This window comes from Phyllostomus discolor, chromosome 1 (assembly GCF_004126475.2).
Source record: "Phyllostomus discolor isolate MPI-MPIP mPhyDis1 chromosome 1, mPhyDis1.pri.v3, whole genome shotgun sequence".
Taxonomy (NCBI): Eukaryota; Metazoa; Chordata; class Mammalia; order Chiroptera; family Phyllostomidae; genus Phyllostomus; species Phyllostomus discolor.
Genome location: NC_040903.2, coordinates 173,225,848 through 173,253,512, shown reverse-complemented (window position 1 = coordinate 173,253,512; position 27,665 = coordinate 173,225,848). Strand labels below are relative to the sequence as shown.

At 36.9% G+C, this 27,665-nt stretch overlaps 1 protein-coding gene across 10 annotated transcripts in view; it reads left to right on the top strand.

The window, feature by feature from the left end:
* The window catches only part of HERC1 (HECT and RLD domain containing E3 ubiquitin protein ligase family member 1), a 177,553-nt gene that overhangs the window by 128,575 nt on the left and 21,313 nt on the right, over window positions 1-27,665 (top strand). For 5 of the 10 annotated variants that reach the window (XR_004905037.1, XR_004905041.1, XR_004905038.1 and 2 more), the window contains 23 exons: window positions 4,405-4,521; window positions 4,732-4,963; window positions 5,971-6,095; window positions 7,123-7,343; window positions 8,295-8,563; window positions 9,476-9,528; window positions 10,223-10,423; window positions 11,123-11,297; window positions 12,446-12,716; window positions 12,855-13,068; window positions 14,114-14,370; window positions 15,687-15,814; window positions 16,723-16,850; window positions 17,651-17,851; window positions 19,222-19,352; window positions 20,121-20,320; window positions 20,919-21,024; window positions 22,438-22,584; window positions 22,917-23,018; window positions 24,037-24,210; window positions 25,779-26,072; window positions 27,212-27,277; window positions 27,452-27,577. Coding sequence is in view for 2 of the 10 variants with exons in the window: in XM_036034506.1 (XP_035890399.1) it covers window positions 4,405-4,521; window positions 4,732-4,963; window positions 5,971-6,095; window positions 7,123-7,343; window positions 8,295-8,563; window positions 9,476-9,528; window positions 10,223-10,423; window positions 11,123-11,297; window positions 12,446-12,716; window positions 12,855-13,068; window positions 14,165-14,370; window positions 15,687-15,814; window positions 16,723-16,850; window positions 17,651-17,851; window positions 19,222-19,352; window positions 20,121-20,320; window positions 20,919-21,024; window positions 22,438-22,584; window positions 22,917-23,018; window positions 24,037-24,210; window positions 25,779-26,072; window positions 27,212-27,277; window positions 27,452-27,577 (3,887 nt within the window). In the remaining 8 variants the exon portion in view is untranslated. Of the gene's footprint in view, window positions 1-4,404; window positions 4,522-4,731; window positions 4,964-5,970; window positions 6,096-7,122; window positions 7,344-8,294; window positions 8,564-9,475; window positions 9,529-10,222; window positions 10,424-11,122; window positions 11,298-12,445; window positions 12,717-12,854; window positions 13,069-14,113; window positions 14,371-15,686; window positions 15,815-16,722; window positions 16,851-17,650; window positions 17,852-19,221; window positions 19,353-20,120; window positions 20,321-20,918; window positions 21,025-22,437; window positions 22,585-22,916; window positions 23,019-24,036; window positions 24,211-25,778; window positions 26,073-26,861; window positions 27,089-27,211; window positions 27,278-27,451; window positions 27,578-27,665 lie in introns of those variants that run through there. The other 5 variants (XR_004905043.1, XR_004905042.1, XM_036034506.1 and 2 more) reach the window with 3 other exon arrangements.

The window sequence follows — 27,665 nt, the reverse complement described above, 5'->3', positions numbered from 1 at the left end:
AAGAAATAAGCATCCACCTGGACCAGAATGAAGAAACAAGAATGAAAAAAAATGAGGAGAGGTTTAGGTACCTATGGGACAACTTTAAGCATTCCAACATCCAAATCATAGGGGTGCCAGAAGGAGAAGAGGAAGAGCAAGATATTGAAAACTTATTTGAACAAATTAAGGAAAACTTCCCTAGTCTGGTGAAGGAAATGGACTTCTAGGAAGCCTAGAGAGTCCCTAAACTGTTGGACCCAAGGATGAACACACCAAGACACATCATAATTAAGTTACCCAAGATTAAAGATAAGGAGAAGATCTTAAAAGCAGCGAGAGGAAAGAAGACAGTTACCCACAAAGGAGTTCTCATAAGGCTATCAGCTGATTTCTCAAAAGAAACCTTACAGGCAAGAAGGAGCTGAAAAGAAATATTGGAAGTCATGAAAGGCAAGGACCTACATCCAAGATTACTCTATCCAGCAAAGCTATCATTTAGAATGGAAGGGCAGATGAAGTGCTTACTAGATAAAGTTAAAGGAATTCACCACCACCAAGCCCTTCCTATATGAAATGTTAAAGGGACTTATCTAAGAAATAGAAGATCAAAAACTATAAATAGTAAAATGACAAACTCACCACTATCAACAACTGAACCTAAAAAGATACAAAAACTAAGCAAACAGAACAGGAACAGAATCACAGAAATTGAGATCACATGGAGGGTTATCAGTGGGGAGGGGCGGGGGAAGGATGGGGGAAAAGGTACAGGGAATAAGAGTATAAATGGCAGGTACAAAATAGGGGGAAGTTAAGAATAGTATAGGAAATGGAGAAGCCAAAGAACTTAATGTACAACCCATGGACATGAACTAAGGGATGGGGGGATGCTGCCACAGGGTGGGAGGAGAACAGTGCAGGGAGGAGAGGAGTAAAGGAGAAAAAATTGGGACAACTGTAATAGCATAATTAATAAAATACACTTTAAGAAAATGAAGAGCATCACCTTGTTCGGCCTCAGCAGGGAACAAATGCATCGGGACTCAGAAATTTTGTCTCAGCATGTGAATGACTGAAAACACAATGAATGTCTATTTTGGAGTTGCAGATGAATTTTAATGAGTAGATGAATTTGTAAATAGGGAATCCAGAAATAATGAAGATCAACTGTAATATATTGTAATACCTGTTTTGATGTCCTTCTCTACTTTAATTCATCATCTATGTCATATCTGGGTTTGTTCTATTGACTGATACTTTTCCCGTATTTTGAATTATATTTTCTTTCTTTGCACATTTGATAATTTTTTATTGGATACCAGATATTGTGAATTTTACCTTGTTGAGTGCTGAATATTTTGTTTCTTTAAACATACTTTAGCTTTATTCTAGGATACAGTTACTTGGAAAAATTTGATTCTGTCAAGGTTTCCTTTTAAGTTTTATGTGGGATCAGGACATCCTTTAGTTTGGGGCTGATTTTTCCCCACCACTGAATCAGTACTTTTCTGAGTATTCTATCTAGTGCCTTATGCATTGCAAAGTTCTTTTATTCTGGCATGTGGTAACACACACTCTTGCGAACCCTGTGTTAGCTTCAAGGATTTTTCTGCCTGTTACTTCTTGGTGGTTCTTTTCCTTAGCTTTGGATAGTTGCTGCATTAGCATCAGGTAAAGACTTGAGAGAAAAGAAGGACCCTCTGCACATTTCTGGAGTTCTCTATCTGTGCAGCTCTCTTATTTCCATATAGTTCTCTCCTTTCTGGTATTCTGTGCTATGAATTCTAGCCATCTTGAATTCTTCAGTGTGTCTTTAAATTTAGAGAGAGAGCACTGAATTTAGGTTGAATTTACCACCCCTGAACTGTAGCTTGGAAACTCTCCAAGCAGGTATACCCTGCCTCATTTGATTCTCCTCTCTCAGGGATCACTTTCCAATACTGCCTGTGGTTGTTTAAGGTGAGCGTAAATCCAGTCCCTGTTACTCCATCATGGCTAGAAGCAGAAGTTCAACAGACATATCAGTACTATCACCACTGTAGCAGAAGTGACATTTTTTTACAGGAAAAACTAGAGCTATGGTCAGCCTTCTCTCCTCCTCTCCCTTCTTCCTAATTTAATTCAAAAGCCATTAAGTGGGGCCAAGCTAGGTAGTCATTCATGCCAGCAGGGTTTGGGAGGTGGGTGGCATGGTGGCCCAGAGTGGGGTGTCAGAGCAAGATTGGGGCAAGAAAAGCTCCTTGTGTATGTGGGGGTGGGTTGGCATGGAACATTGGAATTTAAGTGGGGTGAGGAAATGTTCACATGGCCCAGAAGCACCAGGCATCAGCCATACAGAATGAAGAGGGCCTCCACTAGCACTGTCCACTGAGCGCTGGGAGCAGTGATGCTTCAGTAGCAGTAATCACACCTAGTGCCAAGACCTTATCTTCTAAGTACTATTCTCTCCAAAAAGGAACCCAAATCTACTGGGAGAAATGACTAATTTCATGGTTTAGTTTAAGATGAGCCTGGAATAGCTTGTGCCAGAAATTAGTAAAGTACTCAAGAGAATAATAGATGCATACTTCAAGGATATAGAAACCAGATTGAAGGTGCTTCCACTGGCCAAATCTGGGAGGTTTGGGGCATGAAAATAAAAAGTCATAATGATAGTCATAGATAATAACCCATCAATACAATAAGAATCTATAACCCTATACTGATGGAGAAAGGAAAAGCTTTGATTTAGAGTGGAATACCAACTGATGAATCTAAAAGGAGTGATGAACTTAAAAACCCATTAGTTGTAAACCATCATAATAATGATTAATTCAACTGTGAAATAAGTGGATGCTAGTGATTGAAACAGTTAAAGAATGGGATATATATATTGTCGTAGTTCCTCACCACAAATAGTTAATAATTACAAAGGCCAAAAAAAGTACTTTTACAGTAGAGAAATCTGAAGATACCACCAGCTTGACTCAAATGATCGAAGTTAACGTGGCCAGTAATGGGGCAAATTGAAGTCATGTACCATCTAATAAAATTGCAATGACAAGAAGGCAGTATCAGTTCTGTGGCACTCTAGCCAAAAGGCACAACTTGAATCTGATCATGAGGAAACATCAGACAAACCCAAATTAACATTCTACCAATACCTGGCTTATAACCTTCAAAGTATCAAAATAATTGAAGGACACTAAAGAGAAACATGAAAACTAAATAAATGCAAAGGTGATCCCGGATTAGATCCTCTTCTGTGAAGAACAATACCTGCAAACAACAAGTGCTGGCGAGGACGTGGAGAAAAGGGAGCCTCTCTGCACTGTTGGTGGAAATGCAGATTGATGCAGCCACTGTGGAAAGTGGTATGGAGATACCTCAGAAAATTAAAAATGGGTCTGCATTTTGACCCAGCAATCCTGCTTCTTGGAATATATTAGAAGAATTCCAAAACAATAATGTGGAAGAACGTAAGCACCCCTTCATTGCAGCATTTTTTATAATCATTGAGATATGGGAAGCAGCCCAAGTGTCAATCTGTAGATGAGTGGATAAAACAACTATGGAACATTTACACAATGGAATACTACTCAGTTGTAAAAAAAAAAAAAAAAAACAAAGAAAATTTTACCCTTTGCAACAGTATGGATGGACCTGGAGAATATTTTGCTAAGTGAGATAAGCCAATAGGAGAAAGACAAATACCATATGATTTCACTCATGTGGAATCTAATGAACAAACAACTAACAAGCAAAACAGAGACAGACTCATAGTTGAAGAGCAAGCAGATGACAGCTAGTGCAGGGGGGCGTGGTTAAAGGGTGGAAAGATTGAGCAAAAAAAGAAAAAGGACTCATGGACAAAGGAAAACAGTGTGGTGATTGCTTGGAGGAGGAGATAGAAGAGGACTAAAAAGTAATGTTAAAAAAACAATGAAGATTAAATTTAAAAAAAAGAAAATACTACCTAAATTTTCGGTGAAACTAGAACAAGATCTAGATTAGATGATAAATTCTTAATTTCCTGACTTTGTTGGTTGTGTTGTGGTTATGCAGGAGAAATGTCCTTATTTTAGGAGTTATGTATTAGTGTATTCAGGGAGACTATCTGCTACTTACTCTCAAGTGGTTCAGGGTTAAAAGAGTTCTTTTTGTACTCTTGCAAATGTCAAGTTTGAAATTTTTATAAGTAGGTAACTATTTCAAAGTAAAATGTTTTAATTTTTTCAATTTTCTTTTGCATTAACAGGTTTATTTTTATGAAAAACCTTCATCTATAACAAGTTTAATCATAGTTATACATTTAGTCAGTTCTTGTTATAGTAAAGTTTTATTAAATTTGGACAGTATTAAGAAACTTGTAGTTATGAGCACACTTTTTACTCATGGTATATAGTGATATTTAGGCCTTTACTTCTCTTTCTTTTGTCTCAGCCTTGTCAGACCCAAGCAGCAGACTTTCAACGTCTCCTCCTCCTCCAGCCATTGCAGTACCCTTGCTGGAAATGGGGTTTTCTCTCCGACAGATTGCCAAAGCCATGGAAGCCACAGGTAGGATGTTTTTATATATCAGTATATGCAGACATGAGAAGCCTGATCTTATTAATGGCAGTATATTTTTAAGAGGCCATAAAGCTTGGTTAGATTTTTAACACCAAATTTAGTTACAGTGACATCATAGTAGACACCCTTAAGCTGATAGCATGAATAACTAATTATTTTGCCCAAAATCAGTATCAGACTTTTTTTTCCCCTGTTCAGGTGCTCGAGGAGAGGCTGATGCCCAGAACATCACTGTCCTTGCCATGTGGATGATAGAGCACCCTGGGCATGAGGATGAGGAGGAGCCTCAGACAGGCAGCACAGCAGACTCAAGGCATGGAGCAGCAGTTCTGGGCAGTGGTGGGAAATCAAATGATCCCTGTTATTTGCAGTCACCAGGAGACATCCCATCAGCTGATGCTGCTGAAATGGAGGAAGGCTTTAGTGAAAGGTAAAATTTTCACCTTCCATATTTCTGTTCAAAATGTTATAGGTGGTGCCCCAAGAACCCCATTTATTTCCCTTTATAGATGCTTCTAATGATGTAGAAAGTTGATACAGAGATATATGAAAATATGGACATTTTAGTTTCAAGTTTATGTTTCTGTCAAGGGTAAGGATGACATAAGCTTTGCCTTGGATGGATGTTTTCAGGGAAAGAAGGGAAAAAAATTTATATCAAGTTGACTTTAAAAGAGGAAACATTTAAAACAAGTTTTTTTTAAACAAGTTGATAAAATTATTTTACATAAGTGATGTAAAATAGAACATTCCTTGTAATGTTAGAAGTTGATTTAATTAGTGCATTGGATAGAATTGGATTTAGGTCTTTTCTGTCTCTTTAAGAATTTATATTTTTATTTCTTCTTTAGTTTTTAATATTTGTACAATATATCTTTTTTTAAAACTCTGTGATAATGCCTATCCTAAAATAAGCTATAGTTAAATATTCTACACTTCCTTCCTAAAATCTTACCCCTTTGGCACTTCTTAAGACTTTAAATCTTTACTTTTTGTTTTAGCCCATGAAGTCAGATGGTTGCATGGCTTGCATCTTTTGTAATACACAGACTTTTTCTGGCAAATTTTGTGAATATTTTCATAGCTTATTTTGAATTTCTTTACCCTATGCAAGGATTCAGTCACTTCAAATTTTAAGAGTTTAATTATTTAGGATTTAATTAAGCCCATTGATCTCATTTGAATTTGAACATACTAATAAAACATCATTTCATTGTTGGCATAATTCAAAATCATATAAAATTATTGTTCATGGCAGTATGACAGATTTAAAACTTAGGAGCTTTACCAAAGACAAAAGAGATGTTTCAAAGTTTTATTCTATTCTATTCTCAGTAATATTTGGAAGAAATGGTACCACCACAAGCAAGCATGTATCTATGCTTTCTATTCACAATGATTTTTAAATCTGTGTTGCTTTCAAACTTCTGCTTATAGCCCTGATAATCTGGATCACACAGAGAATGCAGCTTCTGGAAGTGGGCCACCATCTAGGGGTCGCTCAGCAGTAACAAGAAGGCACAAGTTTGATTTGGCTGCTCGCACATTGCTAGCAAGAGCAGGTAGTTATGTATTTCACGTTCCTCTCAGTGAAAGTGTTATATAGCTTGCTTATATTTTAAAGTCAATGTAAAAGGAATATTAAAGAAGATATAAACTAATGGTATTAAGTACTCCACATGAACAAAGTAACTATTTGCATACTACTTTCTGTGTTTTTACATAGTTTTCAATAATTGAAACCACAGCATACATTCATAGATTTATTTTGAAGTTCCCCCTGGTTGCAGAAGACTATACTGGTCACTTTTAGACCCCGAGAGATTTGGTAAATGCTCTCTGTCCTCAAGCAACTTTTAATTTAAGAAGTCAGGATGTGTGTTTACAATTTAACATCAATAATAAGAGCTGAAAAGTACACTGTGCCAAAGAAGTAGGCACTGGCTTTTCTGATGTGCTCTGTGGACTTCAGGGCTCCATTACTAGGTAAGGCCCTAGAGAAGCAAAAATAAGTTCCCTCATTACATTAATAAATACTTCTAGGATTATGTTCTGGACCTGTGGAGCATAAGTTATAGAGAATATATTTTCCAAACTAAAAATTAAGATACATAATTTGTCAAAACAGTTTGAGCCTTGAAATATTAAAACATAAATAGTGATTCAGTAGTTTATCAGAACAGATTAATTAAAACTGTTCTAAAAATATAAGATGTATACTTAATATATAATACTAAGTATATTTAATAATTAAGAAGAGGCTGATTGAAAAAAATAAACCTAAAAGAACTGTAACAGCCCAAATTCACTGAGGTTTTTTTTTTTTTTACATATAACAAACATCACAAAGTATTTTGCATGGATTATCTTACTTAAGTCTACCAACAGCCTTGCCAGGTATGAGCGCTATTGTCCCCATTTTACAGACGAGGAACAGATACGATAGGTAAAATTTTATGTTTATGGTGTGGTCTCCAATAAGTAAGCTAAGATAGACGCTCACCTGCATGTATGGCAGTTAAGAATTGGCGAAATATTCAGAATTATTTTTTACATGCAAATAAAATACCTTTTTTGTTTTGTTCTGAGCGGGGTTATACCGCTCTGTGCAGGCCCACAGGAATCAAAGTCGGAGAGAAGGAATATCTTTGCAGCAAGACCCAGGGGCATTGTATGACTTTAATTTAGATGAGGAATTGGAAATTGATCTTGATGATGAAGCGATGGAAGCTATGTTTGGACAAGACCTGACCAGTGAAAATGATATTCTGGGAATGTGGATCCCAGAGGTACTGGATTGGCCTACCTGGGTGTGTGTGACTGCAGCGGGGGCTGCTCTGACTTATTTTCCTGCCCTCTTGTTTATACAGCTTACTAATGGCAGCCTTGCCTAGAGTTGTGACACTCTAAAAAGTTTTACATCTCATCCTGAAGTTTGTGGTTCTAACGGTTAAGGTTACTTTCATACCTACAAACTAATAAGAAAAAGTCTCTCTTTTTGCTATTTCTGTGCGATTTTATTGCTTCTCTCCCCAGACTAGATGAATAGAGCCATATTGTGGTAATATTTGATTCTAATATCAAAGATAGATTACAAAGCAAGCATCAGGTCCCAGGCGACTTTGCTGGGTGTATAACGTGGCTGCTGTTTTCACCTTGCTATCTGAATGCATGCTCTTTTCCTTCAGGTTCCATTTAATCACTGTTAATGCCTCGTTCTAGGAACCAGTGCCACCTGTATCTTGTAAATACCTCCATCCAGTGCCAGGGTACATGGTGGGTTTCTGTGTTTACATTATTTAGCGTGATACTTTTGTGGCAGTGACACTGAAAAGTTCACAGGTATAAGTCCTACAGGAAAGAGCAGCTACCATGTTAGCTTTATAAGATAAATGAATTCTAATAACTACTTAGAAATTCAGAAAATAGGTGTGCATGTTATGACCAGATGAAAAGTAGTTTCATAGAGGAATTTTTTTAAAAAGTCATTTCAGATGGGGCAGATTGTCATTTTTATTAACTCTCTTTTCAGTAGGATAGTCATTTACTTTTATAACTTATTAGAGGAATGGCAAAAAACCCTTTCAGATTGTGTGATGTGAATTTTGATTTGAAAGAAATTTGTTATGTAGCATTAATGAACATATTACAAATATTCCAATATATGTAAACAAAGTAGTTAATTTAATATCAGTAATCTATTGACCTCTTAATTTTTATGTTAAATTGATTAATAATTTGGTATGTAATCATTTGTACAGCATGTTTGTGAGTCTGAAGACAGGGAAGAAGTGGTGGTGTGTGAACTGTGTGAATGCAGTGTTGTCAGCTTCAATCAGCACATGAAGAGAAACCACCCAGGTTGCGGGCGCAGTGCAAACCGCCAGGGCTATCGGAGCAATGGCTCCTATGTTGATGGCTGGTTCGGTGGTGAATGCGGGAGTGGAAATCCATACTACCTGCTTTGTGGCAGCTGCAGGGAAAAGTACTTAGCCCTGAAGACCAAATCTAAGACAACAAGTTCTGAAAGGTACATTGAAATTATATGGCTACCCAGACCCTGTGAATGAGGAGTATATAGTCTCATCAAAGACATGGGAATTGTGGCTTTTTTCATATTAGGAGTTACTTTTGAACCTTTCCTAAAGTTCTGTGATGGCTGAATTGGGGGCAAGAGGACGGAAGAGGTTGAGGAGTTCATGTTCCTGTCAGAGCTGGGAACCTGTAGTCCAGGAGCTGGTTTGTCACCAGGTCCTTCACTGGAGTTCGTGTTAGCCTTTGACTTGTTGCCAAGTTGTGGGCAGGCTCCTCACCTTAAGGAAGCTTATGGTCAATTTTTTTTCATTGGTGGTTTTCACCACATTTTTGACATCTTAATTAAGATCTTTTCCTTCAGAGCCCTGGCTGGCGTAGCTCAGTTTATTGAGCGCGGGCTGGGAACTAAACTGTCCCAGGTTCGATTCCCAGCCAGGGTACATGCCTGGGTTGCAGGCCATAACCCCCAGCAACCGCACAGTGATGTCTTTCTCTCTCTCTCTCTCTCTCTCTCTCTCCCTTCTTTCTCTAAAAATAAATAAATATATATATATATTAAAAGAAAGATCTTTTCCTTCATGAATAAATAGACTCTTTAGATTAAATGAGTAGGGTTTTGACCTTCTTGTCAACTATAAAATCTTTAAGGTATTCTGGAATAGGTTTTGATTTGAGAAGTTGTAGGTGACCCAGAAACCTCCCCAGTAATTTGGTAAAATAGTCTTGTAAGTATGTGTGTACTGTTCACATAGCAGTGGTTTTTATTACATTAGCCTATAACTTGAAACACTTTTTAATTTTGTATTGCTTTATTAATAACCTTTAAAATGTTCTAATGACTTAATTTGCATTTTTTGGTTACTAACTATTTTATATAAAAACACAATGTTCTTCATGTTTGGTGCAGGTACAAGGGACAAGCTCCAGATCTAATTGGCAAGCAGGACAGTGTATATGAAGGTAGTTGTTTTGAGAGCTTCTTTATCTTACATGTATTTTTATGTATACCTTCTGCTTAATAACATCTGATCACTAAAATTTACCTTCATGTGTTTGTATTTATGTACATGTTAACTTATACCTCCCTAAAAAGCTCAAAGTAGTTTGATAGCAACAGCCCTAGCTTTAAAAGTTAAAGGAAAAGGACCTAGGTTCAAATATTAGTTTTACTACAGAATGTGAGTTTCTGTGTGACATTTGTTTTCAAAGTAGGAAAAGTGTATATACGTTTTCAATTTCTAATGAGGAAAAGTTAAAAAAAAATGAGGGAAGTAAAAAAAAAAAAAACGAAGTGAGCATCAATTTATCTGGAGCATTCATTTACTTGAAAGAACTCATTCCCTAAAGATTATTGACAAGGTTAAGAACTCTTTGTTGGCCCTGTAAAAATATTTTTTATTAGTTGAAACCTCTAAAAAGCTGTAACATTGATTGTTTTAAATGGAGTCAACTGCTCTGACTTCTTTTCCTTCTAGTCTCCCTGTGCCTCAGGAGTGCAGTTTGCTTCGATCACCAGGAGATGGTGCCATAGTTTGTTTTATAGGCACCGGGCCTTTAGTCCATCTGCATCTTAGACATATCTCACAGTAACCATTGCCAACAGTTATGTCTTGTTTATATTCACATACCATACATCTGTGTATTCAAATTCCAGAAGACTGGGACATGTTGGATGTTGATGAAGATGAAAAGCTAACAGGTGAAGAAGAATTTGAATTACTTGCTGGACCACTTGGTTTAAATGACCGACGTATTGTACCAGAACCAGTCCAGTTCCCCGACAGTGATCCATTGGGAGCATCAGTAGCAATGGTAACAGCCACAAACAGTATGGAAGAGACTCTGATGCAAATAGGTAAGTTATTGAAATGCTGATTGGCATGGATTTCATAGTCTATATTCATTTATTTCTTAGGTAGATAAAAATAATAAGGTAAAGGTAAATAATAATAAAAATAAGGATTCAACATTGTTCCACCTCATTAAGTATCTTGAGCCAGTTGTTTTAATTAACATTTTGAAGGTAGGATATGATACAGTTTCAATTTTTTATTGTTTTTATGAAATAGTGAAGTATTAAAAATTTATAAAATATGAGTAAGATTTTTTTTAACTTTGTGATAAGGGAATCCTGAAACTGACTAAAAACTATTTTGCAGTCTTTTTTTTAAAAATTTGGATGAGAGTGTGGTAACTTTTTGTGATAGGAAGTACAAAATAAAGAATTGGGACAGTATTGATGGCCTTTTATGTGTAAAAAGATTATTTTTAAAACTATCTTTTTTATATTTGTTAATATCAGTAGGTGTTATACATGAGCAAAATAAATAAAATCAAAAGAATTTAAGAAGCATATTTCTTCTGTAATGGATTGTTAATTTAGAAATATTTATTTCTCTCAAGAACTTTTCTGTATAAAAGGTTTCAGATGAGCAAAACACATTGGTTTGCTGTATTTCCTTGTATCCTAGAACCGAAATAGAATGAGAGAATTTTTCAGGAGCTCAGCTATTTTCTCTTACCATGTTGAGCACTAACAGACCGTGTTTTTCAGGTTGCCACGGCTCTGTAGAAAAGAGTTCCTCTGGAAGAGTCACATTAGGTGAGCAGGCAGCTGCCTTAGCGAACCCTCACGACCGAGTGGTGGCTCTGCGGAGAGTGACTGCTGCTGCTCAAGTGCTGCTGGCCAGAACCATGGTCATGAGAGCTCTGTCTCTCCTGTCGGTCAGGTAGGTGTGCTGCCGTGTCAGATTATGTTCCACCAGCTTCTAGTACATGTTAGACAGGAGTCTGGTATTGTTTTAGAAACTGGAATATGTATTATTAATTGACAGAAGTTGGACATAATCATCATCCCTATTCATTTATTCAGTCATTCAGTTAATACTTGGCTCTTCTTAGGTAGAAAATAATGCCACTATAGTAACTGAGTAAACAGTAAACATTTTCATTTTATTATCTGAAATGGGAAACTAAGGCTATTGATCTCTTTGGTGCAGGCTAAAGTTAAAAGGTCAGATGAGGTTTTCTACAGAATTAACCAACTGTGTAACTAAACCTGCAGATTCCATGATGGAGACTCTTGCCATGCCTGTACACTGAGAAAATAAATTAGTACAACTACTTTGGAAAACTGTTTGATAGTACCAGCTAAAGGTGAATGTTAACATATTCCATGACCCAGAAATTCACTTCTGGGTATATACCCAACCAAAAATGCTTACATATGTTCACCCTAAGATACACAAGCAAGAACATTCACATCAGCACTATTCATAATAGCACTGTGCCGGAAACCATCTGATTATCATCAGTATGGATAAATTAATTGTGGTCAATATCATTTACCTGCCAGTGAAAATGAATAATCACTGCTGTAATGCAACAACATAATGAGTCGTACGAGCAAGGTTGAGCACAAGAAGCCAGACACAAAAAAATATAGTTTATTATTTTTGTTACACAAAATTCAAAAACATAGGTGGCTTATAGGTCAGGATAGTGGTTACTTTTGAGGGCTTAGTGACCGAGAAGGGCCCAAGCAGGCTTCTGAGGTTCTGGCAATGTTCTCTTGACCTGGCAGGTGGTTGCATAGGTTTGTTGAGTTTGTGAAAACTCATGATTTGTGAACATTCCTGTATGTTATACTTTAGTAACTCAGTTATGCTTCAAGTGTATGTCAATATTTTAAGTTTCAATAGCAGTTTTCAGTTTACATAATATTTTTGGTCATCTCTTATGACATGTATGACTAATAATAGTGCCGCTTGCCTTCACTTTTGGTTTTTGGAACTATGGATGGTACGTGGGGGCTCCAAATGGTTCCGTAAGAAAACTGTTTTCTTTATACATCTGAAGTGTTTTCCTTTCTTGGCAGTGGTTCCAGTTGTAGCCTGGCTGCTGGTCTTGAATCTCTGGGGCTTACAGATATCCGCACACTGGTTCGATTAATGTGCTTGGCTGCAGCAGGGAGAGCTGGCCTCTCCACCAGCCCTTCCGCCATGGCAAGCCCCACAGAACGCTCACGAGGTGGGCACAGCAAAGCCAACAAGCCCATCTCTTGCTTGGCTTATCTGAGCACAGCAGTGGGATGTCTGGCATCAAATACTCCTAGTGCTGCAAAGCTGTTGGTGCAGTTGTGTACACAGGTAAACTAGCTTTCAGTGCTTTTCTTGTTGCATTCCTTACTTCCAGCTGATTCTTAAAAGAGCCTTTTAAAGTGAAATCTCTTTTGTTCCAAAATTATATGTAAAAATTAAACCTGTTTGTTCTAATTGCCTCTTCAGAACTTGATTTCTGCTGCAACAGGTGTAAATCTAACTACGGTAGATGATCCAATTCAGCGAAAGTTTCTACCCAGCTTTCTCCGAGGAATTGCTGAAGAGAATAAGCTTGTGACCTCCCCAAACTTTGTTGTAACTCAGGCCCTTGTGGCATTACTAGCAGACAAAGGGGCCAAACTGAGACCTAACTATGATAAGTCAGAAGTTGAAAAGAAAGGTAAGCTTCATACAGTTTAATTTATAGTCTTCCAGTCAATCTGTACAATCTTCTAGTCAGTTTGATTCATGTTTTTAAAAATGTGTTTTTGCATTGTTCTTTGTGATGAATTCTGTAACCTCATGTATGCTTCTTAATTTAGATCATAAAAGGAGTATATAGATACTTTTTCATTGTGCATGAAAAGAAATATTAGAAAATATACCAAATTAGTCTTGGTTTGATTAGATTATTTTATTAGATTATTGTTTGTGTCACCATAGATCAGTCTTTTTCATCTCATGGCACACATACACAAATTACTAAAATTGTGCGGCACACCCAGGGAATACAATTTTTGCTGGTCTGACAAAAAGATAGGAATGATTCTGATTCTTTCATACCAGACAGCCATTTTGTTGACTATTGTCATTTAATTTGACATTCTGAGGAAAAAGAAGTCAGTGCCCCTGACTAAATAGTCGGGAATTGCGCGTTTTAAAAATTCTTGCGGCACATCGGTGTGCTGCAGCACACCAGTTGAAAATTGCTGCCATAGATAGTAATGGTGGTAGGTTTTCTTAATAAAATGCCGATAAAGGTAGTGCTGTTTTTCTCTGTCTTAAGGTGATAGCACTTTGAAGGGACTACTTAATCACTCCTCTTTACCCTTCTCTTTGTCAGGACCTTGTGGTCAAGTGAGATGGGTCTTTCGATCTATAGGCCCCAGGCCCTTGGCTGGCTATTAAGATCACTTTTGAGCAGCAAAGGCTAAATTCTTATTCTTTAGGATATTCCGCCTTTGCCCTGGCCTTAAAATTATTTCTGCTGCACATGTGCCCTTAGAGCAAGAACTGTTGATTGATGAATATGAATGTATGTTTGTAATTAATCAGCTCTATTATATAATTTGATGAGATAAATAGTTTCTATCTTATATGCATATATTAGTGAAATGATTGCTTGCAAAAGTGCTAATTCTTAAAAAATATGGGTTAACCCATTTTTGTTTGTTCACCACCACCAGCTCTCACCTGGGCATCATTTCATTGTTTTGTTTAAGCAGGTTTAACTGCTCAATTGTATGTCCATCCTTCCTATGATCCTTCTGCTGTAGGCCCTCTGGAGCTAGCTAATGCCCTGGCAGCTTGCTGCCTGTCCTCCAGGCTGTCCTCACAGCATAGGCAATGGGCTGCTCAGCAGCTCGTACGCACTCTGGCTGCACACGACCGTGACAACCAAACTACTCCACAAACACTCGCCGATATGGGAGGAGATCTCAGGAAATGTTCCTTTATCAAGTTGGAGGCTCATCAGAACAGAGTACGTATTTTGAGTCCCAAGTGTGCTGATCACCTTATGTAAGATAAAATAGTTTCTACTTCCCTTCAAAGAGCTCAAAGTTTAGATCAATCTTTCTCTCTCCCTGCCCACTTCCTCTCCTTCCTCTCTCTTCCTCTTCTTTTTCTCTCTTTCCCTCACACACACACTAAGTTATCAATATTTATCTGGTAGTTACCAGCTCTTTCTGTATGTTGGGTTGACATAATAGTATACAAATAGGAAAATCAGATGGTGGGTAAGAAGAGAAAACCAAAGGAATAGGCACACAAAAGGTGAAGGCTTATACACATAAGAGGAAAAGAAATTGGCCTCGCTGTTTTAATGTAACCCACTGGGCCCATGAGCAATGACAAGGGCAGGTTAGGACATGCAGACTGGCCTCTATTCACTAATTTTAAAATCACTTCTCAGTCTGTGTTATTTTATAAAACATATAAATATGTTTAAGTATTTATACTTTATTGAATTAAATAAACACATTTTTATTGGATTGGACAAAAAGTTCATTTGGTTTTTTCCATAAGATGGCTCTAGTAGTGCTTACTTATATTTCTTCATTTGAAACCATTTTGTTAGATTGTATTGTGACAGCTGTCATATCAGTGTGCACTTAAAAATACTTATCAAAATTGGTCAGTTTTTGTGTAGCCCTTGTAATATTAAAAATGGAAGAAAATGTGCAACATTTTTGGCATATTAAACTTTATTATTTCAAGAATGATAAAAATACAACTGAAACACAAAAAAAGATTTGTGCAGTGTATGGAGAAGGTGCTGTGACTGATTGAACATGTCAAAAATGGTTTGCAAAGTTTTGTGCTGGAGATTTCTTGTTGGACGATGCACCACTGTCCAGTAGACCATTTGAAGTTGATGGCCATCAAAATGAGACATTGAGAGCAATCATGCTGGAGATAGTTGACATATTCAAAATATCCAAGTCAATAAAGTTATTGGTGAAAATGAAAAATGTGTGTTTTATTTTATGGAAGAAACTGAATGGACTTTTTGGCCAACTCAGTAAATTAAATAAACAAACAGTTGTAGTAAAGGTGTCAGCAAATCTCAAATAACTCAAATGAGTTTGGGCATAGTACTTTAGGCTGTACATCAAATAAGTTTGTATTTGCAAACTAATTAGAAAAGAGTGAAACAATGCATATTGCATTAAAACATAGATACTTTGACAATTTTATGGTAGATTGTTTTAAAGATTTGATAGAACATTTTGAAATGACAGAATTACTGAAGCCAAAACTTGCTTAAATATTGTTGGACATTTTCAACTTTTCTAGGTAATGACTTGTGTTTGGTGTAATAAAAAAGGACTCTTGGCCACAAGTGGCAACGATGGCACCATCCGGGTGTGGAATGTTACCAAGAAGCAGTATTCACTGCAACAGACCTGCGTGTTCAACAGATTGTGAGTGCTAATGTTATCTTGTGTATAACATTTAAAATAAGAGAATTCTAAATGTGCTTTAGTTTGGTTGTGTTAATGTAATCAAATTGTCACTGAAATTTTTTGCAGTTCTTTTTAAAGGTTTATTTATTTTTAGAGAGAGGGGGAGGGAGGGAGAAAGAGGGAGAAAAATATCAATGTGTAGTTGCCTCTCACGTGGCCCCCACTGGGGACCTGGCCCGCAACCCAGGCATGTGCCCTGACTGGCGACCCTTTGGTTTGCAGCCTGCACTCAGTCCACTGAGCCACACCAGGCAGGACTGCAGGTGTTTTTAGAATAGTCTTACTATATTCCCAATTTAAAAAAAATATTTGGAATAGTTATTCAGCAAATAAAATTATTAACAATATCTGGACATTCTCAGAACTAAATAAAAGTCAACTATCTGGCAAATAAATGTGCAATTCTATAAAACAGTAGGCTAATTTTCCATCATTCTTTAAAGATTATTTAGGAATTAGAATAATGGTATTTATTCTGTAGTAAAATGTAGCTAGCTGTGTTTCTTTTTTGAAAACTTACATGGAGATCAGGCAAACAATAATCAGTGTGTTCTGAATAATAACCATTGTACAACCCAGATAGAATTAGTCTTTATTGACAAATTATATACTGTATTAAATGATGCATGATCTAAGCATCACTCCTTTATAATTCTGTTTTTCACAATATGACTAACACTGGCGAATATGAAATTGTCAAATCTGCTAGCCTAGCTTTCAAAATGTATTTTTATGTTATGTAAAATAACATAAAAATGCTATTTTATGTTCTGAAGTCCACATGAAACCCTTACTGTAAGGTTTGGGGTTTAATTTACTTTTGGATCATGGGGATTAAAATTTCATACATATCTATTATGTTTTAGGGAAGGGGATATTGAAGAAAGCCTGGGATCACCCAGTGATCCAAGCTTCTTACCTGTTTCTTGGAGTATCAGTGGGAAATACCTAGCTGGAGCTTTGGAAAAGACAGTGAATATCTGGCAAGTTAACGGTAAGAGTCATGTAAATACTGAAAGTACTTTTGAGTACCTTTTGAGTCCAAGCAATGGCTTCCCTTCACCTTGAAACTCACAGTCTGTTCATCAACGGTAAAAATCTTTGCATACCATGGTTTAAGTTAAAGAGGAAGTGCTCATTTCCTGACTTTTCTTCCTTGTAGTTTCACCTGACTCAGTAGCTATAAACTAAACATTTTTTTCATGTACTGCTAAGTATTCAGAGTAGGATTTGAGGGGAAGTAGTGGTCACTGAATTTTTAGCTATGTATTCTTTTTAAATCACTTGAAATATTTCTGTTGATTATGTCTGTTTCACAGGTACAGATTCTTGTCATTTTTCAATAATACCTCCCTGGAAAGTAAAAATCATTAATGTAATCTTGTGCTTATCAGTATTTTGTTCATTTTTACACATGAATAAAATACTGAGTTTAAGGATGGCTGCTCTATTTCACATATTTGAAGTAATGACCTTGACTGTAGGTAAATTTCTTACGTTAATTTGGTTTTCAGTAATTATTAGGAAAGGACTTAAGTGATTAACATTTGTTCACGAAGTATTTTTACTCTTTTTTTCTGTAAAGCTACCATCTTGTTCCATTCATAGTTCCAGAAAAGCCTATTCATTTCTTAATCTATTTATTATATAAACGAGGGACCTGCCTTACAGTCATATTCATTACTAGACTATTTTGAAGGGGGGGGCTACTTTGAATTATATTAGAATTAAGTAGTATTTTTTTCTTGTTTTTAAGAATTAAGTGACAACCAGTTAACATTTTCTTTCTCTTAGGAGGAAAAGGGTTAATAGATATTCAGCCTCATTGGGTATCTTCCCTGGCTTGGCCGGAGGAGGGTCCAGCTACAGCCTGGTCAGGGGAGTCTCCAGAATTACTGTTGGTGGGACGGATGGATGGATCTCTAGGACTGATTGAAGTTGTTGATGTGTCCACCATGCACCGTCGAGAACTGGAGCATTGCTATCGAAAGGATGGTAAATGACTAGATTTGGGCCTAGTTGAGAAAGTAATCCCCCCCCTACCCCCGCTGGGCAATCAGACAGACTTTGTTGCTTTGGCACTTGCTTTTAAAAATACTTTTGGCTTTGCTTTGTAAATTGTCTGATTGGTGTTTCATTTTAATTAGTTACTAGGTTGAAAGATACTTCTCTCCCAACCCACACCAAGGATTTCTGCCAAAAGAAATATAATAGTATTACATTAGTTATTCATCCTTTCTGTATGTATTTGAACACTTATGGCAGGCCTACCTCTCTGTCAAAAAAGATCTAATAGAATTATATTAGTCATTCATCTTTTGTGTAAGTATTTAAACACTTATGGTAGGCTCTGAGTCTCCACTGAAAATTAGGAATGCCCAAGAGAAGAAAAAAAAATCGTTAGTAGAGATGAAAGTGTTAACAAATGAGTGAAATTGAGGAAATGGGAGACAGAGAAGTGAAGTTACTAGTCTGACAGGAGATGGTAGCAAGTTGATTTTCATTTATTTTCTCGCTTTGTTCCATTTGGATACATAGGCATATTACTGGATAGTTTTTGTTCGTTGATTGGGGGAGTGGGGTATTTCAAAGTTCACAGCCCTAGCTTAAATGGCACTCTTAACAGAATAGGAGAGTTTGGGGGTGGGGGGGGCACCAAGTTTTTAATAAGTGATACATTCAATAAGGTTCAAAATTTTTAAAATTTAAAAATATATGTAGTAAAAAGTGTTTCTCCCATCAACTCAGTTCCCATGTCCCCTTCTACTCCCACAAATACTTTTTTTGTAGCAATCTAGTGTTGTATATACTGAAAGAAGCAAATATATTGTTAGAATAGAATCTGTTCGATAGAATATGGGAACACACTGAGAAGGGAATATTAAGCAAAATAATGGACCAGTAATTTTCTTTCTATGACTTGGATTATTTTACTTCTCAGTTTCTTTGTAGATTCTAGTCTAAAAGGAAAGAATCTTGTATAATCACTTAAAATCGGCAAGGGAATTTAATTTTGTTTTTTTCAATACCCACCTGAAAATAACAAAAGATTAAAAATGAGGTATTTCATACACCCAAAACTAATACGAAATATTGAACTAAACTTGTAATTGAAAAATTAAAAATATTTTTTTAAATGAGGTAGTCCTTGTCCCTTATAAATAACACTTTTAAAGTGAGTTACATGGAATCCCTGCTGTAGGCCTACGTTTTGTCTAAATTCGTTACAGAGTTGTCAAGAAGCTTACTTGCATTGATTGCAGTAGCATATATTTGTTGCAAAGTTTTTGTCTTTTTATGTTAGACAATGTCAATTAAGTCTCTTTTCTTTCTTTTTTATTTTTATTTTGTTCTTATCATGTTAGTGTCTGTAACTTGCATTGCTTGGTTCAGTGAAGACAGACCATTTGCAGTGGGATATTTTGATGGAAAATTGTTACTGGGAACAAAGGAGCCACTTGAGAAAGGAGGCATTGTTCTAATTGATGCACATAAGGTAAAGCATCTTTACCAGATGGTTACTTTTTTTGTTTCTTACTGTAGTGTTCCTTTATACTGGATTCTCTAGTTTTTTTTATATCAGTCACTTACTATTTAATATTCTGTCATGACACAAAATCGGTAGATTATGTATATACATGAAAAAGTCTATGTAAAAAAGCCAAAAAAGAAGTAAAACCAAAGCAGCGAAATAGGAACATCCTTGGACCATCCTCTCTCAAAGTACCTTTCTCTAATGAGAGAAATTCCATCTATGAAGAATGATTCCTTTACCTTAACAAAAGTTGCCGGTTCAGACATTTACAGCGCCAGCTCAGAAATGTGAATGTGTGAAGCCAGGAGTTGGGACGGAGGGCAAAAAAGAAACAGTCAGGGCACAATGGTAACAACCATATCAACACAGACCATGCCCCAGACTCTCATAAATACTGCTGTTTTGATAGTATTCTTTAAGTTTATTATTTTTCAAATTTTAAGTGTCAATAAAGATAACTCTTGAAATGTTAAGTGAGAGGTAACATATTCCTTCTAAATCAGAATTCCATTATTTAACTAACATTGAACTTTGAAACTGCAGCAAATATGATACAGACTGTATGAAAGGGTAAGTTGGTTTGGTGATTAGGAATGATATAACGATCTGATTTGCATATAATATTAATTTCCAAATAATTGAGTAATAGAATAGGTCATAAATATTGAATTTAAAGTATTTGTGAAGGAAGCATTAATACGATTTTTTCCCTCCCCTTACCATTTTAAGGATACCCTTGTTAGTATGAAGTGGGACCCAACAGGTCATATTCTTTTGACATGTGCCAAAGAAGAGAATGTGAAACTCTGGGGGCCTATTTCAGGATGCTGGCACTGTCTACATTCACTCTGCCACCCGTCTATTGTGAATGGAATCGCTTGGTGCAGCCTCCCAGGGAAAGGATCCAAATTGCATTTACTGATGGCTACGTATGTTGTAAATTTATGTGTGTGTCTGTCTCCACTTTCATGTTAGTATAAACTGATACTTGCATTAAATGTGGCTTCTCAGTAGTCTTAAACAGTTTATTGCCAGTTATTAGTCTTAAATGTAATACCATAGATCACCTTAGAGAAATAAAGATTTTGAAACTTAGTATGTGATCTCCTTATCTGGGTGTGATGTTAGAATATCAGACCTAGTTGTATTTCTTTCTTTTTTTAAGAAAATATTTATTTTTTAGAGAGGGGTGGGAAGGGAAAAAGAGAGGGAGAGAGACATCCATATGTGAGAGAAATACCAATCAGTTGCCTCTTGTATGTGCCCTGTCGGGGAACTGAACTCCCAACCTAGGCATGTGCCCTGACCAGGAATCAAACCAGTGACATTTCACTTTGCAGGTTGGCACCCGACTAACTGAACCATACCGGTCAGGGCCCTAGTTATATTTCTTATAAAAGATTATATCATACCTACTACAAATAAATTTTAAAATAATACCATAGTACTTCTATCAAGTCTTCGTTGTTATTTAAAAATACTTTTCTTCATATTGACATATTTTGGTTTATGTGATCATTTTTTAAGTGGCTGTCAGAGTGGCTTAGTATGTGTTTGGTGTATTCCACAAGATACCACACAGACCAGTATGGCTGTTGCAGAAGGATGGTGGGACCAGGAATCAAATTGCCAGGTAAATGTTCTGGTATTTTTAAGACCATGTTTGAAACCATAGATGGAGAATATGTTGTCAGAGGACAAGGTCCATTGGGGAAATAGAATAATTGTCATGCTTTGTGTACTCTCTGAATTAGTTTACTTGTTTGTAAGTCAGAGACACCATATTACTTGTTAAAGTGAAATGTTCAATAAATGTTGAGTGGTGAGCATTTATGGTAATGGATATAGTTGATACCACAGATGGACACCTAAGCTAAGTTTTTGGAACAGTGAAATAGGAACACTACGGGAGCACACCTTTTTAGAGTATCTCTTACTGATACCAGAATTCCATCTATGAAGAACAATTCCCTTTACCTTAAGCAGAGGTTACAAATTCAGGTAGGTGCTTACAGGACCATCAAGGCAAATAGTAAATTCCTGAAGCTGGGAGTTGGAAGGTGTGGAGAAGGTTAAAAAATCAGAAGTGTACATGCTTCACGTAAGTGGTCCAGTTGCCACAAAGTTGATGGTTACCCTAAAAAAATGAGAGCCTATTTCTTGTTACCAAATTGTCTAATTTTTTTGATAGAAACCAAAATTCCAGTGTTTTAAGTACAGTCTTCCAATGTCACACTTGGTACCTGACTTAAAATTCTTTACAGCACTGGGTGGCCAAACAAATTGCATCCCTGAGCTACCAGCTTGCAGCCTCTGCTGCTTTTTCTTTTGTTCATGACACAAATACCCCTGAAAGAAACAGGCTTTATGTTTCTTGGGTAGAGGAATACATCTGGTATTATACTCTGTCATAACTGGAAGGAAGAGGAAGCTTTAAAGCAGGGAGAAAGGAGTGAGGAGGGATGGGTCAGTAGCTCGCTAGTGAGAGGAAGATACTACAGAGGCAAAGGTAGAAGCACTAAAGGTAAATCTGGTTTGCACTTTGTGTTAGAAGGTATTTGCACAGGCCTTTCCTATCACACTTTTAAACCTGCAGAGCAAACACAAAATTAAACGTCACATCACAGAACCACCTGCACAAAAAGAGGGCCTCTTTGTATGGAGCCAGCATGTACAATTCATAGATGTTAGGTACTAAAAATGAAAATTATATAAAGTAACTCTAAATATTAACATACTCATTAAGAAGTAGAGAGTTTTCCTATCTCTGAGGGATAACTAGAATTTAGAAATGTTGTCATTTCTGCCAGTTTGAAGAGTTAGGAAACTAGCGTAAAAGTGCATCAAAAAAAGATGAAATTCGCCTTCAGCAAAGGAGAACCAGGTTAATATTTATTTTCTCAGTTAGGCTAATCCTTCTGAGAATTGTCCTGCCCTCCTCCCCAATGTTTCACTGAAATATAAAATTTCCAAGAATGAATTATAAGTCTTGACTCAATAAATTGTTTTAATTTCAATACATCTTAAAAATAAAAATGAATTGCAGGATGGATATAGGAAACCAGCCGGAGCGAAGTGTGTTTATCAGCTGCGGGGACACATCACCCCTGTCCGGACCGTCGCCTTTAGTTCAGATGGGTTGGCCCTGGTGTCTGGTGGCCTAGGTGGGCTCATGAACATTTGGTCTTTAAGGGTAAGAGTATAGCTGCTACTTTTATCTTAAATGTTTTTAATTAACTTACATGATGAAAAAGTAACCCAACTAACCCTAGGGATATTTTGTGTGGTAATATCTTGAATACTGGACAAACTTTTCAGAATCCTCCACTCTGTAATTTTTCTTATTGAAAGTGATCTGATCTAGGCTCTAGAAAATTGGGTAGTAGGCATGCAGTTGGATGGATGTTGCCAACTTTAGCTGAAGTACAGATTTCAGAAAGTTTTTGTGAATGTGAAATATAAACTTAAAATGTAAATAATAACTAAGGTTAAGTAATGTGTATCAATAAACACATTTCTTTCTAGGATGGTTCTGTCTTGCAAACTGTTGTGATAGGCTCTGGAGCTATTCAGACCACAGTGTGGATTCCAGATGTCGGGGTTGCTGCTTGTTCAAACAGATCAAAGGTAATGGGCAGTTATAACAAACCATAGGGTATAAGCCTGTAACATACGTTAGACATCGTAGTCCAAGCATCCCACTTTACGGAGGAGAAAACAAATGCAGGCGCATTGTTACTTGCCCAAGAAAATGCAGCCACTTAGTGGCAAAAAGAAAACTAGAACCCAGGTCTCCTGATTTACTCATATAATCTGGTACTCTTCCTGCTATCCCCTAGACATCAGTGAAATGTTTAATTATTGAACAGCTTCATTTCCATTGGAAGTTATAAAGTGGGTTTTGACTTTCTGCCATTTTTGAAATAGCACCAGACTGTCTCAGAAGAACTTGACCTGAAAAGAAGGACCATCCCAAATATTTTTAACTCAAGTATTACACAATGTATGTTGGCTTCCAAGTTTAATATTTTAGTAAGAAAAATTCTAGTCCCTTGCAGTGAAGTAATTCTGTGATGTGACAGTATTAGCATTTACACCCTTAATGAATAGAGCCAGTGTGCTCTCTGGTTTATATTTTATGTGGTTAAATGATATTAAAATAGAGCTGTAAACCTGCATGAATAGTCCTGCTGAAGTAAATATAGAATCAGACCCTAGGTAGTAAGTGGCCTGTGTAGGATAAACCATAGAGCCACAGTTAGAAGTGTTGCTTTTTTTCCCTGATATATCCCTCAGCAGGCAGAGTACTGCTTTCTTTAGTTAGTTCCTTGTGGTCATATCAGACTTTTAGAATGCACTAGATCCTTATCCTATAAGTCCTGGGTAATAGCAAATAATTGCTGTTTTCTCTTTAAGAAAAATCAGCTAATCCACAAATTTTGTGGTTATTTCTTATTCACTTGTTTTTACTTAGAAAAAAATTAGGATGTTTTGAAGTTCATAGGCATTAAAAGTACAGCATAAAATGATTAAAAAGCAAACATGTTTAATGCAGTTATTGGCATGAATTTTCTCAGATATGAATGGTGATAGAATTCTCTTTTTTATTTAAACAAATCATGTGGCACAACTTATTTTCCATCAGGATGTTTTGGTCGTGAATTGTACGTCGGAGTGGGTTGCTACCAATCACGTTTTGGCCACCTGTAGGACAGCGCTGAAACAGCAGGGTGTCCTGGGACTGAACATGGCTCCCTGCATGCGAGCATTTCTGGAGCGGCTACCCATGATGCTTCAGGAGCAGTATGCCTATGAAAAGGTGATTGATCACACTCACCCCGACACATCTACAGATGCGTGGTGCTTTGGAATTTGAATTTATCCCTTAAAAGCATGAGGCCTGAGGAAAATACATGGGGCTGTTTGGGCAGAATCAAATGAAGCTAAGTAATGTCTAAAACAGTTGTTCAGTAATCCTAAATCTACTCCTACTTTATTTAAGTGAGAGTAAAGTTTTAAAATAACCCTCAAATTTGTATAGTGTTTATATCATTCTTCAGATTATTTATTCACTCCGAAACTTCTTAGAATACCTATGCCTCAGAGTATCAGCTTCCCTTTTTTGACCCATATATCTATTTTTTAATGGGTTTTTTTTTAGATTTTATATATTCATTTTAGAGAGAGGGGAAGGGTGAGAAAAAGAGAGGAGGAAACATCAATGTTTGAGAGAAAAATCCATTGGTTGACTCTCGCATGCCCCCAACTAGGGACCTGGTCCCAGGCATGTGCGCTGACCTAGAATCGAACTGGCAACTCTTCGGCTCACAGGCCAGCCCTCACTGCACTGAGCCACACCAGCCAGGGCATTATGTGGTTTTGCCATCCCGAAGCTGGGAGGTGGGTGTGCATATGGGTGGCCGAGTGAACATCCTCTGCACTGGTCAGGTGAGTCCCTTTGGAAAGTTGTGTGGACGAGCCAAGGTTGAACTAATAAACAGGGTCACTAGAATGGGGAATCACAGAAATTGATCCTGTGTAGCTGTCTTTCAGGCCTTACTAGTCACAGTGTGCTGCTCCCTGGGTAGAACTCCTTGTGTTTGGTGGTTTTGTTTGTTTGTTTGTTTGTTTTATGTTCTTTTGCCAAGCTACGTTAATACTGTTTCACTGATGCATTTGCCCAGGTTTTCTTTTCTGAGTCACTTAGTCTCTTACAGAGTAGCGCTCGTCTTACTAGGGATAGCCATGAAAGAATAATTTTTTAAAGATTTTATTTATTTATTTTTAGAGAGGGAAGGGAGGGAGACAGAGAGAGAGAGAAACATCAGTATATAGTTGCTGGGGGTCATGGCCTGCAACCCAGGCATGTACCCTGACTGGGAATCGAACCTGCGACACTTTGGTTCACAGCCATGAAAGAATAATTTTGCTTTGACAGCTACCAGGGTTCTCTTGCTAAAGGAGGAATTGTGAGAATGAGCTAGTCTCCATGGTTCAGTTGTGACCTGAAAAACTAATGACAATATACTAAATACAATGAGATATCCTGAATTGGATTCTGGAGCAGAAAAGGGGCATTGATGATTAGTGGAAAAACCAAATAAAATTGTGTTGTTTAGTTAGTATTATGCCATTGTTTATTTCTTAGTTTTGAAAAATTCACCATGGTTATGTAAGATGTTAACATTAGAGGAATTGGGTGAAGGGTTTATAGGAATTCTCTGTACTATCTCTGAAACACTCTGAATATCTAAAATTATTTCCCAGTAAAAAGCTTAAAAAACAGTAAACTTAAGAAGTAAATTACAGGCTTTCAGATTGCAGTAGATTAATGTAGAATATTTGGCATAGGCTCTTCAACATTAACGTCCTTGCATCTTCTCTTAGCCTCATGTGGTTTGTGGAGACCAGCTTGTTCACAGCCCCTACATGCAGTGTCTGGCTTCTCTTGCTGTGGGGCTTCATCTGGATCAGCTGCTGTGTAACCCTCCAGTGCCACCACACCACCAGCACTGCCTCCCTGACCCTGCTTCCTGGAATCCAAACGAGTGGGCCTGGTTAGAATGTTTCTCAACCACCATAAAAGCTGCTGAAGCCCTGACCAATGGAGCACAGTTTCCAGAATCTTTTACTGTTCCTGACCTAGAGCCTGTTCCAGAGGATGAACTTGTATTCCTAATGGTAAGTGTAATGTGAACTGCTATTATTTGCAGCTGATATTATATCAATATCATAGGTGTTTAGCATGTAGTAAACCCTCAGTATTTGGCAGCTTCAATAGCTAGGAGCATACTCTTAGATAAATTTAAAATATTTTGCTTTTAGATAGTCACTTTTGATACAGTGACAGGCCTCCGTGGTGACAGGGATTGATTATATGAGAACTGTGGACCTCGTATAAACATGCTGGCTCTCAGTGACATAGTCCCGTATTTTTCCTTTTTTTTTTTTTTGTCTATAAGTGTCTTGTTAGCATATATTTTATTTGTATACAGTGGGCAAAAAGTAGTTTTATGATTGTTTTTATGGAAAATAATAAAATAATAATAATATAAGAATAAACTGTGTTTTGTGTACTCACAACTATAAACCTACTTTTGCCCCATCCTGTAGATATTTTAACATCTTTTTCTGATCGTCTTAAGATTTATTCTACATATGGATTCTGAATTATTTGGCACTTCAAGCATGTTTTTAATCACCATAAAATAAGAATTACAGCAGAGCACTCTGATTATATCTGAGACATCTAGCTGTAGAAACTGTGGTGTGTAGAGAGTGCAGGCATCACTTGATCTAACAACCCCTTCACTTAGTTAAGGTTTACATACACAAACATTTGAATATATGTATAAATATAGGTACAATATAAAACATTTACAAGTTGAGGGGAATATCTAAATGTAGAATATTCTAATTAGGAAGTATCCTTCTGAGCAGTCCATTTGTCCCAAATCTGTCATTTTGTAGATGAGAAAACTGAAGCCCAGAAAGATGAAGTGACCTGTCCAAAGCTTTACAGCAAGTTCACAGGGTCAGTGGCTCCTGCACATGACTTTGTACCAATGGTTACTCAGAAGTTAGCTTTGAATTTCCAACGTGATTGTGGTAGTGATATAGTTGATAGAGAAAATGTTTATAATAAAGGGAAATATTAATGCATAAAATCAAGTTTGATGTGATTATACAACTGCTCTTTCTCATGATATCCAAGTTATTTTTTGCAAAGAAGATTTAGTTGTTAGAAGAAGACTTGTTAGTTAAGAAGAGATAAATCTTGATTAAGCAAGATTGATCCTGATGTTTGCCCTGTCTTGCAGGATAACAGTAAATGGATTAATGGCATGGATGAACAAATTATGTCTTGGGCAACTTCCAGACCTGAGGTCAGTAAAGATAAAGATAACTATATAGTTTTTCTCAGTAAATCCTCTGATTCTGAATGCTTGTTTTTTTGTGCCCTGGTGTCTCCCATAGAGGCTGGCACCTAGTTGGTACCCAGGACATGCTTGTTTTAATGAATGGATGAATTTAACTTTGAGATGATTGTGTTTTTCTAGGACTGGCACCTGGGAGGTAAATGTGATGTCTACTTGTGGGGTGCTGGCAGGCATGGACAGCTGGCAGAAGCTGGAAGAAATGTGATGGTACCTGCAGCAGCACCCTCATTCTCACAGGCCCAACAGGTAAATACCAGGGTAAAGAAATGGAGAAGAATCTTGGGAACTGATCATTCTGATTCCTAGCTGTCAGCTCTCAGTAATTTACTGTGGG